Source organism: Castor canadensis, chromosome 1, assembly GCF_047511655.1.
Source record: "Castor canadensis chromosome 1, mCasCan1.hap1v2, whole genome shotgun sequence".
Lineage (NCBI taxonomy): Eukaryota > Metazoa > Chordata > Mammalia > Rodentia > Castoridae > Castor > Castor canadensis.
The window spans coordinates 134,456,498-134,472,301 of NC_133386.1; the positions used below are offsets into that span (position 1 = coordinate 134,456,498).

The 15,804-nt window shown below is 33.6% G+C and overlaps 1 protein-coding gene and 1 long non-coding RNA gene across 2 annotated transcripts in view; both read left to right on the top strand.

Annotated features, from left to right (window-relative positions):
• The window catches only part of LOC141425727 (uncharacterized), a 457,749-nt gene that overhangs the window by 283,156 nt on the left and 158,789 nt on the right, over positions 1-15,804 (top strand). The window lies entirely within an intron of this gene.
• On the top strand, positions 1,952-4,269 carry LOC141420837 (olfactory receptor 5J3-like). Its single transcript, XM_074066163.1, is given in 1 exon segment — positions 1,952-4,269. A coding segment is annotated over 1 exon segment (954 nt). The 5' UTR covers positions 1,952-2,969; the 3' UTR covers positions 3,924-4,269.

Genomic DNA, 15,804 nt, shown 5'->3' on the forward strand with positions numbered 1-15,804 from the left:
ATTACTTCATGTTCAGTGTCTTATTTAGAAATTTTAATCTGTTAGAATCATATGATAATTGAGAATACTAGAAATCACTTAGTTCAATTGTGTACATTATCATTCAATTCTGTTTGCCATGCCCCATTAAATTACAGAGGATGGGCATTCTAGGAATTAGCAATAAAACTGAATTTTTAAATTGTACCTGGAAACTCCACTTCTTAGTTCTGCTTGGCAATTAAAACTATGTATAGTAAATAAATAGTACACATATAATTATCTACTACTTATAGTGGATTAGCAGATGAATAATATTGAGAAGATATTATATAATTGATTATCTAAAAAGGATGAAACAGAGAGGTAGAAGAGAGCTCTAATTTATACAACTATCAACAATGATGGAGGTGTACTGTAATCTGTGCTGTCAGAGAGAACAGACACAAGTGTTATATGCCTATTGGGACTAATTCCAACACTAAAAAATAATGTTTATTAAATTAATGTAAATTTCTATCTAAATATTTGCATGTAGTTATTATCTATTATATTGTATAGTTTAGGTGTGGTGGAATAATGTGCTCAATTTGAATGCTGAGGTTTAGCATTATTTGTTGAAGTTACTTTTGTATTTTTCTAAATAATCTTGTGGTTTCTAAGCAGCATAAGAGATCATGAAAATGTATGGGCTAAAAATTTATCATAGGAAATAATAAAGCTTTTCCACTTCCATTGAATTAACATTTCATATAAATTACACATTTAAAATTGGAGGAATGCAATTTGCTGATTAAAAACTTTTGCATGGTATATGCCAGTCTATACTATCAACTTTCCTGCAAAAAATTCCTCCTGTAGTTTTACTATTAATATGTTGCCCAACCACCTACTTATCTATCATCTATCTATCTATTTATCTATCTATCTATCTATCTATCTACCTATCGATACATCTATCTAGCTATCATCTATCTATATTACCTGTCTATAAATTGAGGACTTTTTACACATTGAGAGAAACTCTTAATGTTTTGCATGCAGTATCTCCTATTTATTTAAAATCATGTAATGCATGTATAATTATAACAAAGCTGAAAGAAAATAAATTAATCTCCCAAACCAACATTTAAAAAGTGAGAGCAGCATTTTACAATCCAAAATTGGGGAAATGCCCCAATTTCCCTTTGTGACAATTGAAGTTTATTGAGTAAAATTAATTAGTAACACTGATTTGGTCATCAAATCTCTTAACTAACTGTATGATATTTTGGACTGAGAGAGACAGAGGTAGAAAGGGAGAAAGAGAAAGGAAGAGAGTTGTATTAAATTATAAGCACATTGATTCATATTTGAATGAAAGGTATTAACCAACTGAAACTTGGAATGGAAACTGAATTTAGAAGGCCACAAATGCTCACAAATATTTAGCATTAAGTGAATGATATGAAAAAGTTTTCAAGACCAATATCTGAGTGTAGTTATCCACATTTAAATTTTATTTTTATGTGTGCATGTACATGCTATACAAAATACATATCACAAAAATAATGAAGTACATTACATAGACAAGCATTTATTTAAAAAATGAACAATAATAAATATAAAATTTATTTATTCTAAACATCATATAAACTATGTAGTCTTCTAAAACTTCTACATTGAAACAAGACAACTGTGTGAGTGCTCAGAGTGTCCAGCTCCATTATGAGGAGATTTTAGAAGAAACACTTTACTTTTTTAAAATTGTTTTATTATTCATATGTGCATACAATGTTTGGGTCATTTCTCCCCCCTGCCCCCACCCCCTCCTTGACCACCCACTTCACCCCCTCCATCTCCCTACCACCCCCTCGATACCCAGCAGAAACTATTTTACCCTTTTCTCTAATTTTGTTGAAGAGAGAGTATAAGCAATAATAGGAAGGGCCAAGGGGTTTTGCTAGTTGAGATAAGGATAGCTACACAGGAAATTGACTCACATTAATTTCCTGTGCGTGTGTGTTACCTTCTAGGTTAATTCTTTTTGATCTAACCTTTTCTCTAGTACCTGTTCCCCTTTTCCTATTGGCCTCAGTTGCTTTTAAGGTATCTGCTTAATTTCTCTGCATTAAGGGCAACAAATGCTAGCTAATTTTTTAGGTGTCCTACCTATCCTCACCCCTCCCTTGTGTGCTCTCGCTTTTATCATGTACTCAAAGTCCAATTCCCTTGTTGTGTTTGCCCTTGATCTAATGTCCGCATATGAGGGAGAACATACGATTTTTAGTCTTTTGGGCCAGGCTAACCTCACTCAGAATGATGTTCTCCAATTCCATCCATTTACCAGAGAATGATAACGTTTTGTTCTTCTTCATGGCTGCATAAAATTCCATTGTGTATAGATAACACATTTTCTTGATCCATTCGTCAGTAGTGGGGCATCTGGGCTGCTTCCATAACTTGGCTATTGTGAATAGTGCTGCATTTTAAAGAATAACATAATTTGAGATCAGTCTTCTTGCCATATAATATTTGATCATTCACTGGTCACATAATAATACATTTCTGGATTAACTGCAGAGTCAACAGCACAGTTGCTTTTACATTTCTTACCATTAACTCCTTTCATATTAAAATGAAGTTTTCAAAGGAGAGTTTAAAGTTAATTTCACAACTTCCTTTCAATCAGCAATGGTGTATTTCATTGGAGCCCCTCACCTTTTATAATAGAGGCAGAGACATTAAGGACACATTGAAACTTTGAGAGACTAAGTTTTTCTCAAATATTTTCTGATAGATTGAATCATAACCATAACCAAAAATATTAAGAGACAATATAATAATGTTCCTAGCATTTTAACTGGGGATATTTAAGTTCAGCAAAATAAACTTTTTATCATCTAAGGACACAAGTATATGTATGCTTCCATCTGATTTTAGTAAGCACCAGATGCTTCTGAAGCTGCCCTACTTTCTTATCTTTTCCACCTCAGATTTGAAGAACAACAATGGCTGAAGAAAATTTTACAGTTGTTACCGAGTTTATTCTTTTGGGATTGACAGAACATACTGATCTGAAGGTTGTGCTCTTTGTGTTATTCCTAGTGATTTACACAGTTACCTTGGGAGGGAATCTGGGCATGATTCTCTTAATCCAAATCACCCCAAAGCTTCACACACCCATGTACTTTTTCCTCAGCTGCCTTTCACTTGTGGATGCCTGCTATTCATCAGTCATTGCACCAAAAATGCTGACCAACTTCTTGGTGGAAAGAGCAACCATCTCCTTCTCTGGCTGCATAGTACAGCATTTGTTTTTTGGGGTGCTCATTACCACAGAAGTCTTCTTGCTCTCAGTGATGGCTTATGACTGTTATGTGGCCATTGTCAATCCTTTGCTTTACAATTCAGCCATATCTAAGAGAAAGTGTGTAGTGCTAGTCATTGGGTCATGCGTAGGTGGAATGATTAACTCACTGACACACACAGTAAGTTTGGGGAGACTGTCCTTTTGTGGGCCTAATATTGTGGGTCATTTCTTCTGTGATGTTCCACCATTGCTAAAATTATCTTGTTCTGATACCTCCATGAATGAGTAGTTGCTTTTAATCTTCTCTGGAGTCATTGCCATAGCCACTTTCTTGATTGTAACTATTTCCTACATATTCATTGCTGTTGCAATTTTGAGAATCCGCTCTGCTTCAGGCAGACAGAAGGCCTTCTCCACCTGTGCCTCTCATCTGACTCCAGTGACCATATTCTGTGGTACATTAAGTTTTAATTACATTCAGCCAAGCTCCCAGTATTCTGCAGAGCAAGAGAAAGTGGTTTCTGTGTTCTATAGACTAGTGATTCCCATGTTAAACCCTATGATTTACAGTCTCAGGAATAAAGAGGTAAAAAATGCTGCAAAAAGGGCCTTAGAAATGAAACATTTTTTTATGTTAATTTCAAGTCATTAGTAATTGTGCAATTTTCTACCAGCCAGAATCACTTACCAACATTTACATGAAGTTAATGAAGCTTAGTTTCAATGTTTTCATAAGTCACTGCACTCTCAACAATCATTGTTCACATGAAGAGGCAAGACTAGATACTAGAATTGACAGTGCACAATTTCATTTTAGAAGAATTCATCACTCTTGAAATATTAGACTATTAATATTTGAGTCAACCAGCTATACCAAAGATTTGATAATGTATTTTAATATTTCAAGAAATGAATATGTGTGCATTTTTAGTGATATAAAGCAGTAGATTTTCTATAAAATTTAAATTTTTATTTTCTAGAAGATTAAGATAATTGTATACCTGATACTTGGTTTTATGTTTAAAATCTGAATTAAGTTTTAAATACTGGTAAAATTTCTGGGTTGAATAAATAGGAGGTTATGATTATAATTCAAATATTCTATCTTCTAGCTATTTGTCTGTTTTTCTTTCTGTTTAGACATCACCTTGGAAAATGATGTGTTGTATATAGCAATGTAATAATGTTCACTTTGCAATGATGTGCTCTTCCTAAAATATTTTTTTAAATCATAGATTTATATGTGGAATGAAACCATTTTAGAGCTAGCAAAATTCAGCAACATTCTCATACGTCTCTGTATTCATGAATCTCCCTCATACTCTTTACAGTTTAAAAAATCAGAAGTCTTTAAATTGTTTCATGGGTTATTACTTTTTTAAAATGTCTTTTTCTATAGCCCAGGTTGGGTTGGAACTCTCAATCCTCTCAATGACTCCTGAGTGCGGGGAATGCTTGTTTGTGCCAATGCACTCAGATTCATTTGGTGGATTTAATGTGTGCTTACAGGTTTACTTCTGTAAAGAATGCTTATCTATGCTAAAAAGCACTGTGAATAATATTGCAATGGACTTTGCAGGTCAAAATAAATTATGTTATCTACACTTTCTTATATTTTGGAGTTTCTGTTAACTACTGATATCATGAAAAGAAACTTTGGTGTTTATAACCAAGGAAATACTTTAGCAAATGTTTAGACAAATTTATGTTTTCTGGATCAAAGTTGGTTGTGCAAAGTAGTCAACATGCTAGGAAAAACTACAACCTTTAAAAAGGAAAGGCATTTTTTTCTCTTTCCTATCAGTACCACCAAAATTTATTACAAAAGCTATCACTTTTGCATATACTGTTCTCAACAAATGTCTCAACAGGAATAGGTTGGCTTGAAGTAATTGTGATGTTATTTCATGTGTGGTATAATTCGAATTCTAAAAATTGTACTTCTGAATACAAAAACCTTCAAATTTATCATGTTACCAATAGTTCATAATAATAATGTATTCAACATGAGTAAAATATTTGACTTAATGGAGAACAATTTTCAATTACACATATACATTTTCATGTTTCTTCATATACAGAATACTTAAATAATTGTTAAAATGTTAATTAGTGCAAGAAAGTCAACTTGCCACAGTGCTTTTTAGGTATTCTTGATTATACTTCTGGTTTGGGAATGGAATGGTTTGGGTATTTCCCAGCTGTGTTCTGATGAATGGAGTTGATACACAACAGATGAAAACTGTCAGACACTGAAGTGTGTGGTATTAAATGTATATTTGTGATTGCACATTAGCATTTTTATGTATTCCATAAGATGATGATTTATTTATCAACTTGGCTGTGTTTAAACAGTGACATTTTCTGCATATATATAGACAAATATTTTAACAAACCCTGACTTGGGAACTAGTAAATACAAATTTTACCTTTTCAATAGAATTTAAAAGATCATAGGACTTTAGAAAATGACATTTCATGGAAATGAATAACAATTCCATATATTAAGAAAAAAGTTTCTTCATTCAGAAAATTGTTAGCACTTAAAACAATTGCAAAACTAATTAGAGAAAAGAATTTCTCAATAATGAGTGTGTTAATATATGTAAAATGAATGATCATAACCAAGGTTGTTTGTGCACTTTCTTTCACTTAGAAAATACTCCTGATATAAGCTCTTTATTGATTATAGGTGCAAATTTAAGATGTGAAATATTTGTTAGTTGCATGTTTTGTACATATACTTTTTCATTTCATAACTTCCCTTTTACTATTTCTTCTTTTGACAACAAAAGTTTGGAATTTCAACACAGTCAAAATGTTCATTTTTTTCTTTTTTTGAATAACATTTTCTGCCATGAGTCTAATAAGAGATTTATTATCATTTTAACAGATTATATTTTCCCTTTTCTTTGTGTATATAAATATTTCAGGACAATTTTTTGAAAAAAAAATCATCTTTTCTCCAGTGTTTTGCATTAATTCCTCATAATTAAAGAGACCGTATCTACCTAAAAAAAAATCCTGATCCAATGTTTTGTGTGATATTTCATTGATAGATTTCTATTTCTTCAATATTAAAATGTATTAAATGGTATACTAATTATCTTGGTATTTTGATGAATGAGTACTTACCTTTGCTCTTGTTATCTCACAAGGATTAACTATTCTTAATCCCTCATGATTTCATCAAAGTTTCATCATCCACGCAGTGCTCTTTTTAACCTTAAAGCCCTCCCCTCCCTTATAGACTTGGTCTACTTCTCCTATCCTACATCATCAAAAATACTTTAGAGAAGTATCTGCCACACATTTTAGTCTTTTCAAATTGGTCATAAAGATATGTGTCACCAACTCTTTGTGGGTTTTCTTTTGCTTACAAGGCACTCCCCACCTAAGTAAGCTTTATCCAATGATTTATTACAGAATAAGAAAATATCTCTAGGGGATAAGTGATAGAAAATTCTCTGTTTTTAAAGTATGCCAATTTGGAATTTAGTTCATGTAAAACCAATTGCTTTTACAGAACTCTGGTGTTTTAAGTAGTATTTCTTAAATTAAGCTGGTGTGGCCTCACATCCTTGTAATCTTAGCCATTACACACACACACACACACACACACACACACACACACACACAGATGGGATTGGTCAGTACAATTGTTGTATTTGAATCTTATCCTCTGGATAAGAACTCAAGCACTATATTGAAAAAGAGTGGAGAAAGTGGACATCTTTATCGCATTCTTCATTTTGATCTTGACTATAGGTTTATCATATATACCCTTTCTTTTGTTGAGGTATGTTCCTTTTATTCCTAATTCCTTCATAACTTATCACCAAGGGATATTGATTTTTCCCAAGACTTTTTTGTGTCTCTTGAGAAAATCATGTGATTTTCTGTTCCTTCTGTTCATAGGCTGTATTATGTTTATTGATTTGCATAAACGGAAACATCCTTGCATCACTAGGATGAAACCAACTGATCATGGTGCATGATCTTTTAAAATTATTGCTGAATTTGGTTTACTGGTATTTTGTTGAGAATTTTTGTGTCTTTGTTCATCAAGTAATTAGTCTTTTTATGTCCATCAAGGAAATTCCTCTTAGCACTGCCTTTGCATTGTCCCAAAGGTTTCAATATGTTGTGTTTTCATTTTCATATGATTCTAGGAATTTTTTATTGCCCCTACTTATTTCTTTGATGAGCCACTGATCATTCAAAGGGGAATTGCTCATTCTCTAGGTGTTTGAGTATTTTCTGTGGTTTCTTTTGCTGTTGATCTCTAGTTTTATTCCATTGTGTTCTGATAAAATTCAGAACATTATTTTAATTTTCTTGTGTTTGTTACAATTGACTTTATGTTCTCAAATAGGATCTATTTTGGAAAAAGTTCCTTAGGCTACTGAGAATAATATATATTGTATGGCTGTTGGGTGGAATACTGTGTAGCTGTCTATAGCTCTATTTGATCTACAGTGTCATTTCAAATATGAAAATTTTAAATTATTTTTTGTCTGTATGACCTTTCTACTGTGATAGAGGGGTAATAAGGTACCCAGTATTATTGTGTTGAAGTCTATCTGCACTTTTTATATCCAGTGATATTTGTTTTATAAAATTGGGTGTAACATTGTTCAGTGTGCATATGTTCACATTTGCTATATCTTCTTGATAGATTGCTCCCTTTATCAATATTGAATGATCGTTTGTCTTCCTTCCTTTCAGGCTCCATTTGCTTAGAATATCTTCTTTCATCCTGTCACGTTAAATCTGTTTGGGCTTTTGTTAGCGAGGTATATTTCTTATAGGACACAAATGGATGTTTTTGTTGTTTTGTTTTTGTTAATTAACCCTATCTGCCAGTGTGTATCTTTTGATTAAAGTCAGGTCATTAATGCTCAGAGTTACTATTGAAAGGTTTGTAGTAACTCTTGTCATTTTTTTGTTCATTTCTAATATTCATTTGCTTATCTTATCTAATTTGATTTATCTTTTCCTGAATGCTCATGGTTATGTTTACCTTCTTTTCTGTATGTAGGATTCCTTTAAGTATTTTGGGCAGTGCTGGTTCTATGGTCATGAAATGCTTAGGTTTTGTTTATTAGGGATGATTTTCATTTTTCTTTCAACTATGAAGGATGCATCCTTTGTTGGAAGCAAAAATTTCAGTTGACAGTGTTTTTTATTTTTATTTTTTTCAGGAATTGATGTACATTATTCCATGTCTTCCTTGATTTTAGAATTTCTGTGAGAAATCTGCTATTATTCTGATGGATGTGTTTGTCTTTCTTTATATGTGACTTGGTGCTTCTCTCTTGTAGCTTTCAGTAGTCTTTCCTTGGTGTGTACACTCCATGTTTTAATTATAATAGAATGCATAGTTTTTGCTGATCATGTTGGTATGTAACCTAAAGTCTCCCTACTTGAATGACCATCTCTTTCTCACAGTGTTGGAAGTTTTCTGCTATTATTTTATTGAGTGTGCTTCCCATGCCTTTAACTTTTCCCCTTCTACACCCATGAATTGGTTTGGCCTCTTAATGGTGTCCCAGGAGTCGTACATGTTGTCTCATTCATACTTCTTTGTCTTTTTATCTTTATTTTTATCTCACTGTTTTAATATATCTATTTTGTCTTTATGCCCTGATATTCTGTATTCAATTTGATCCTATTTACTGGAGAGGCTACCAATTGAGGAGTATGTTTCTTTTTTTAAAATTTGACTTACTGAACTTTTCATTCTCAGAATATTTCAGGATTTCTATAACTCTACTGAATTCTTCTTTCATACCCTGTATTATCTAACTTTTTTGCATCCTTGTATTTATTAGTATTCTCAGGCATTTATTTTTTTCCATCATGAATTTTATTGATTAACCTACTTCGCTGTGATTAGTGTCCAATGGAGTGGAGTTTGGCTTTTAGAGGAGTCATGTTGCCCTGTTGTGTTTTTTACATAGTTTCTGTGTTTCTGGGTTGGAATTTACTTTTCAGAGGCCAGCTCATTGATTGGAAGTTTGTATCACTTGTAGTCTTCTGTTGAAATACTCCAAATGTTCAGGAATTACTGTGTGGTAGCAGGGTAGAGGTGCTATTTCTCACTGCTGGTCTGTGTGTGTGGTTTAGAATCACATACTTACGCATACACTCACATACTTAGGACTTGGGGCCTGATACCCAGCACTTTTCAGATCAAAGAAAACTAGCTGGAATTTCTTGTAGAAGGGTCTGTGGTCTGCTCCTGTGATGCTTTCACGATAGAAGCTTCCCTTCTTTGTATAATTGTTGATGCTGTTGGCTACAGGAAGCCATAGATTCTGTGTGGCAAGCAGGTTCCCACTTGCTCCACAAGTCCTGAAGTTTTTATACCAAGGGGCAGCAAGGCTCCAAGCTTCAGTGATCCCTAGATGTGTCAAAGAGTGGGCAGAGAAAACCGAGCACTACATTTTGTAGTAACAGGTAGAGGCTTAAAGGACAGAGGTACTTTGCCTGCTGGTCAGTGCTTCCAGACTACACCCAGAAGTTCTTCTTCCTGCCAAGGGAATAAAGCTATGGAAATCACATGTTTCAGATTTCTTGAGTTTCATTCCCACCTGACAGCAAACTCATTGCAAGATGTAGTTCCTGGAGGATGGTCTCAATGCTTTCAAATCCCACTCTGTAGTTCAGCTCCCTGAGTTTGGGGAAGTAGCTGTGGAAATGCCATAATTTGGAGGGAACTGTGTTTGGGGCTTTCAGACTAAACACGTAACCAATACACTTAACAGGTGTTAGGTCCTGAAGGCTGAGTACTATGCTAGCTACAAGCTCAGTGCTCTTTTTCTGCTGTCACCCTGGGTGATGGGATTGGTTCTTTACCTGGGAGAGCAGGGCATTCAATAACTGTGCCCTTCGCGTCCCAACCTCCATGCTACTTAAACTTTTCAGTAGGACATTTCATACCCTCTTCCTCCCCATGACCTCTTGTCATGGCCTTTTCCCATCCAGACATTGTGGTATGCAGTTACAAGTCCCTCTGAGCCTTCATTACTCCTTATTTACAAGTCCCCAAAAATAGGAACTATGGGATTATCTTGCCTCTAGAATTGTCAATCAGTTGCCAAGTTGTCTGGCTTAAGTTGTCATTATGTCTTTGCCTTCCCCTCACTACCTTAAGGAGCCAAGGATGGAGCTGGGGTATTCTCTGGTTTTTCTCTCTTGCTTTTGTGTTTCTCCATAATTTTCAGGTGACCTGCCAACTCTTTCATGATTCCTGATCTTCTTCCTCTCTTCAGATACAGTTTCTCATTTGCTATCTGACTTGTCATTACCTTTTTCTCTTTAAAGTTTAATTATTCCAGACAACAAATACAAGAGTAAATGAAAGACTTCATAGGACATAGGAAAAGATTATGCAATATTCTATATTACAGTGTGCATTTATGAAAGATATTTTAATGGGTTGTATATAATCATAGGTAGACATATGAAGATGTATTGTGATTCATATTATCTCTGCTAAGACATCAGTGGTAAAATTTTCTTTATCTATTTGTAATTACCTTTCATCTTTGACCGTTTTTAAGGAGTTTTCTCTATCATTGGTTTCACAAATTTGATCATGTTGTGCTTTGAGGCAAATTCTTTTTTTTCACATGGAGTTATTTTACCTTTTTGTATATCTGGGATTATAGTATTTAAAAACACAGAAAAAAAATAAGAGATAACATTTCTTCCAAAATATTTTCTGCTTCATGTAGTCTCTTTTTCACTTATTTTACAATGACAGGTTTTTTCAATATTTTATTTTCTCTTTGACATTTTTTATTGTGATATGTATAATTCAGTCAGATTGTCTTCTTCAGTGGCATATAAACCAAGGTTCCTATGGAATAAATTTGTTTATATAGAATACTATATTTTCATCTATAGAAATCTCATTGTGTCATTTTTAATCTTTCACTCTTCTCATTCCAAAGTAAATGCTTTTGTTAAATGATACTGTCAGTGCAGGTTAATTGAATCCTGCTTAAAATCACATATTTTGTGTTTTCATGTTTTTAATATGTGTGTTTGGATACTAAATATTGCAAAATTCTTGTTAGTTTAGTGAGCTGCTGACTTTCTGTCTTCCTAAAGGAATATTAATTATTTCAAAGAAGTTAGTTGGCTCTTTTTGACACTTGACTTTAAGCCAGATAAGTAACATGCCCAAGCAAGTTTTACCTCTGATGTCTCTACTGGCTTCACAAACATGGAATGTGAATTCACTGTATACTCTGACTTTTGAAATTCTAATGTGTTCCTTATGATCTCTGGGAATTATTCAACTTGCAATTCCATGATCATTTATTTAATAACCTTGGGACTATCAATGTTATCAATGTAGTAATGGACAACTTAGAAACTCTCGAGGATCTGTAATGTAGAAAAGAATGAACATCATAAAAAGTTATGACATTATAAAAACTATATCACAGCTGGGCACTAGTGGCTCACTCTTGTAATCCTACCTACTCAGGAAGATCAGCCCAGGCAAATAGTTGGTGAAACCTCATCTCAAAAATACTCAACAGAAAAAATGGGTGGCAGAGGGGCTCAAGAGGTAGAGCACCTGCCTAGAAAGTGTGGATCCCTGAGTTCAAACCCTATATGGACAAAAAGAAAAACATATTATAATATGTCAGAAATGAGTCATTAGTTAGTTACTATAAATGTAAGTAGGTAAACATCCCCAATTTAAAGCAAGAAATTAACAGAATGAATTTTTAGAAAATTATCCAACTATACACTGTCTTCAAATTGTTTACACTGTGGTTTTAAGGTATGAAAATACATTAGTCTTTAAAAAATCCTGACAAATGAAAAGATTGTTTACTAATGTGGGGTTTAATAATTACTACCAAGGGGAGAAATTTGTCCTACGGGGTTAATAATGGGAGAAAAAACTAAGCCTGCAAAGCAAATAACTAAAGGAAAGTTAGACAGGCAGCATTTAATCGAAGTATAAAACATAAAATTCAATTTATTTGAATACAAGAGAAAATCTATTTGTATGTTACAACTAGTTATTCCTATGGAGTAGAAAAAGTGCAATTTCACATATTATAAATATCAGCAATGCTGAAGCTGGGGGTATAATTCTGTGGTAAATTGCTTTTCTAATATTTACAAAGCTCTAAGTTTGAGCTTTAACACAATGAAAAAAAATACTACTAAATTCAGTATTTCCTTATCAAAATTCTGTATAGATAAACTTTCCATTGAAGAAAGTGAGATATTGCAGTTTGTAGTGCTCTGTTTCTCCTTTCATTCTGCTAATACTTGCTTTGTAATTTTTGCGTCTAATGTTGAGCATATACACACTTATAATTATTGTGTCCTCTCTTGTTATACAATATAATTCCTTTGTCTCTTGTGACCTTTTACCACAAGAGATATAGTCATGTACTTCATAGTAGCATTCCAGTTTATGATGGACCACATGCACATGGTGGTTCTAAATGATTGTAATGGAACTGAAAAATTCATACTGCCTAGTATCATCACTACCTTTGTAATGACATACTGAAACACCTTACTTGATTTTGCAGTAATGATGGTGTAAAAAAATCCTATGCAGATAAACAACATTAGTAATTGTGTTACATTTCCCTACAACATGCAAAATGCTATAAAGATATATAGACTAGGATTAATACACTGTAGCCTATGTGTATAGTAAGCTATCCCATCCAGGTTTGTGTAAGTATGCTCTGTCATGTCTGTGCTGTGATAAAATCACCTGATGACAGATTTATCAGTATTATTTATGTCATTATATGATTCATGACTATGTGTACAGCTAACTGCTTATCTTTTCCATTTGCATGAAATATCATTTTCTTTCCCTTTGCTTCCTGTTCTTTTTCTTTCTTTTTTATGTGTTATTAGGTGTTGAACTTTGAACCACACACTTGCTAGACAGGTGCTCTACCACTTTTGGCATTGGTTATTTTCAGATAGGATATTGCTTTATGTGCAGGCTAGTCTGGACCTCCTCCTGTTTATACTTCCAACCTAGGTGGGTTTGCTGGTGTGCATTGCTGGTTGAGATTGTGTTTCCTGAACTTTTCATCTAGTCTGGCTCAATCCTCCTGATCTTCACCACTCAAACAGCTAGGATTACAGCCTGGAGACATCCTGTCCAGCTAACCTTTCAGTTTCAATTTGTATATTCTTGAAGGTGAAATTAGTCTTTTGTAAACAACATAAAATTGAGTCTTGTTTTTCTATTAGTCCATTCAGCTTCCCTATGACTATTAGTTGGACAATTTTGATAGTTTATAGTTACAAAAAATTCATGATGAGTATTTGCTATAGGTTTGTATTTTTTCTACTTATTTTGTAGATTATTCACTTCTTTCTGTCTTGCTCTGCTCCTTTGTGATTTGATGATATTCTGTATTGTACATCTAATACAGGCTTTTGTTTTGTGCTTACCATGAAAATTATATAAAACACTTTGCAAGCTGGGTGTTGGGGCTCATGCCTGTAATATTAGCTACTCAGTAGGCAGAGATCAAGAGGATCACAGTTTGAAGCCAGCAAATAGTTTGTGGGTTCCTTTCTTGAAAAAAACTGATCATAAAAAAAGGCCAGAGGAGTGGCTGAAGGTGAAGAACCTGAGTTTAAGCCCCAATACTACAAAAAAATCTTACAGGTATAGTAGTCTTTTTAAATTGACAACAACTTAACTTCTCTTATAATCAATAAATCTGCAGTCTTACCCTTTCTTTCACTCAAACACACACTTTATTTTTTTGATGTCACATTTATCATATTTTCATATGGTATAACTAACAAAAAGTTTATGTGGTTATAATTACTTTTAAGGGTTCTTTTTTGACAGTTATGAGTGGCTTGTATATTCCATTGCATTGTCAAATTAGTAACTTCTTGTTTATCTGTGTCAGTGAAATTTATACTCTCATGTTTTCCTGTTGACTAGTAGTCATTTCACCTTAAATAAGTGTCTAGAGAATTTTCTGTAAAGAAGTTCCAGTGGAAATCAATGTGAGTCAATGCCCTGTATAGCTATCCTTATCTCAACCAGCAAAACCCCTTGTTCCTTCCTATTATTGCTTATACTCTCTCTACAACAAAATTAGAGATAAGGGCAAAATAGTTTCTGCTGGGTATTGAGGGGGGGGAGTGGGAGGGGGTGGAGTGGGTGGTAAGGGAGGGGGTGGGGGCAGGGGGGAGAAATGAACCAAGCCTTGTATGCACATATGAATAATAAAAGAAAAATGAAAAAAAAAAAAAGAAGTTCCAGTGGAAATGAACTCTCTTAGGTTTGTTTCATAGGGAATATTTTATATCTATTAATTAATTATTTAATTCTCAAGTCATTTCATATACTATGGAGTACAATGCAATTTTTAATAAATATACATAGCATCAAAGTATTAAATCAAGCTAATAAATATATCCAACAAATCAAACTTTTTGTGATAAGAATGTTTAAAATTAAATCTACTAGCAATGTTGAAATATACAGCACATTATTAATATCCGATATCAACAAGTAATGTAACAGATCACTATGATATCTGAGTTCTCTCCTCATCTGGGGCTCAACTAACGTATTAGTATTATTATAATTACATACACTTTACAGAAAAGAAAACTGAGAGTGAAAAATATTCAGTTGCTTGGTGAAAGTTACACATTTTATAATAAATCCAGGTCTGTATCCCTCTCATTCCCAGATCCTAGGATGCAGACTAACTTCCTATATACAATTTAGTTGAGCAATTTTCTCCTATTATAAAAAATAGGGGGGGGAGAGGGAGGGGGCGGAGTGGGTGGTAAGGGAGGGGGTGGGAGCAGGGGGGAGAAATGAACCAAGCCTTGTATGTACATATGAATAATAAAAGAAAAATGAAAAAAATAAAAAAGAAAAAAAAAAAATAGCACCTTATAAACAAATCGAGGTGAAAATCTTCACTTTCACTCAACTGTGGGTACAGAGCAGTTGTGGCTTCTTAAGCCTCCAAAGAATTATTTTCTTCATCTTTCCCAGAGTAGGGAAATCTATCCACTCTGACTGAATCTTGAAGAGAAATGTGTCTCGATGGAGTGGAAACAAATATCAAGAAAATATTTGGGCTTTCATAGAGAAAGAATTGAGGGTGTAAAATGTTGCAGAAAAAATAAAATCTTTTTTTAGAAAGGAAGAATGAATGTACTTGGGTGTAAGGAAACATCAGCATAACTCATGTAACACCAATACCACAATCTGGTTAGAAGCCCTGAGTCACTGACATTTTCAAAAACATTGTTAAAATCAAGAATGCTTATTGGAATATCCAAGGTATTTGAACTCCAGTCTGATTCCTGAAGCCTAACAATTCTTATCAACCTGCTTTAGTTTTGGAAGATAAATAATATTTAAAGGAATAAATGTTTGTGTTTAAAGTATCTTAGTGATAACATATTCCTTATCAAATGGTGATTTCCCTTCATTTCATCCAGGCTGCACCTAAGACAATCCAAATGGAGCAGCATGA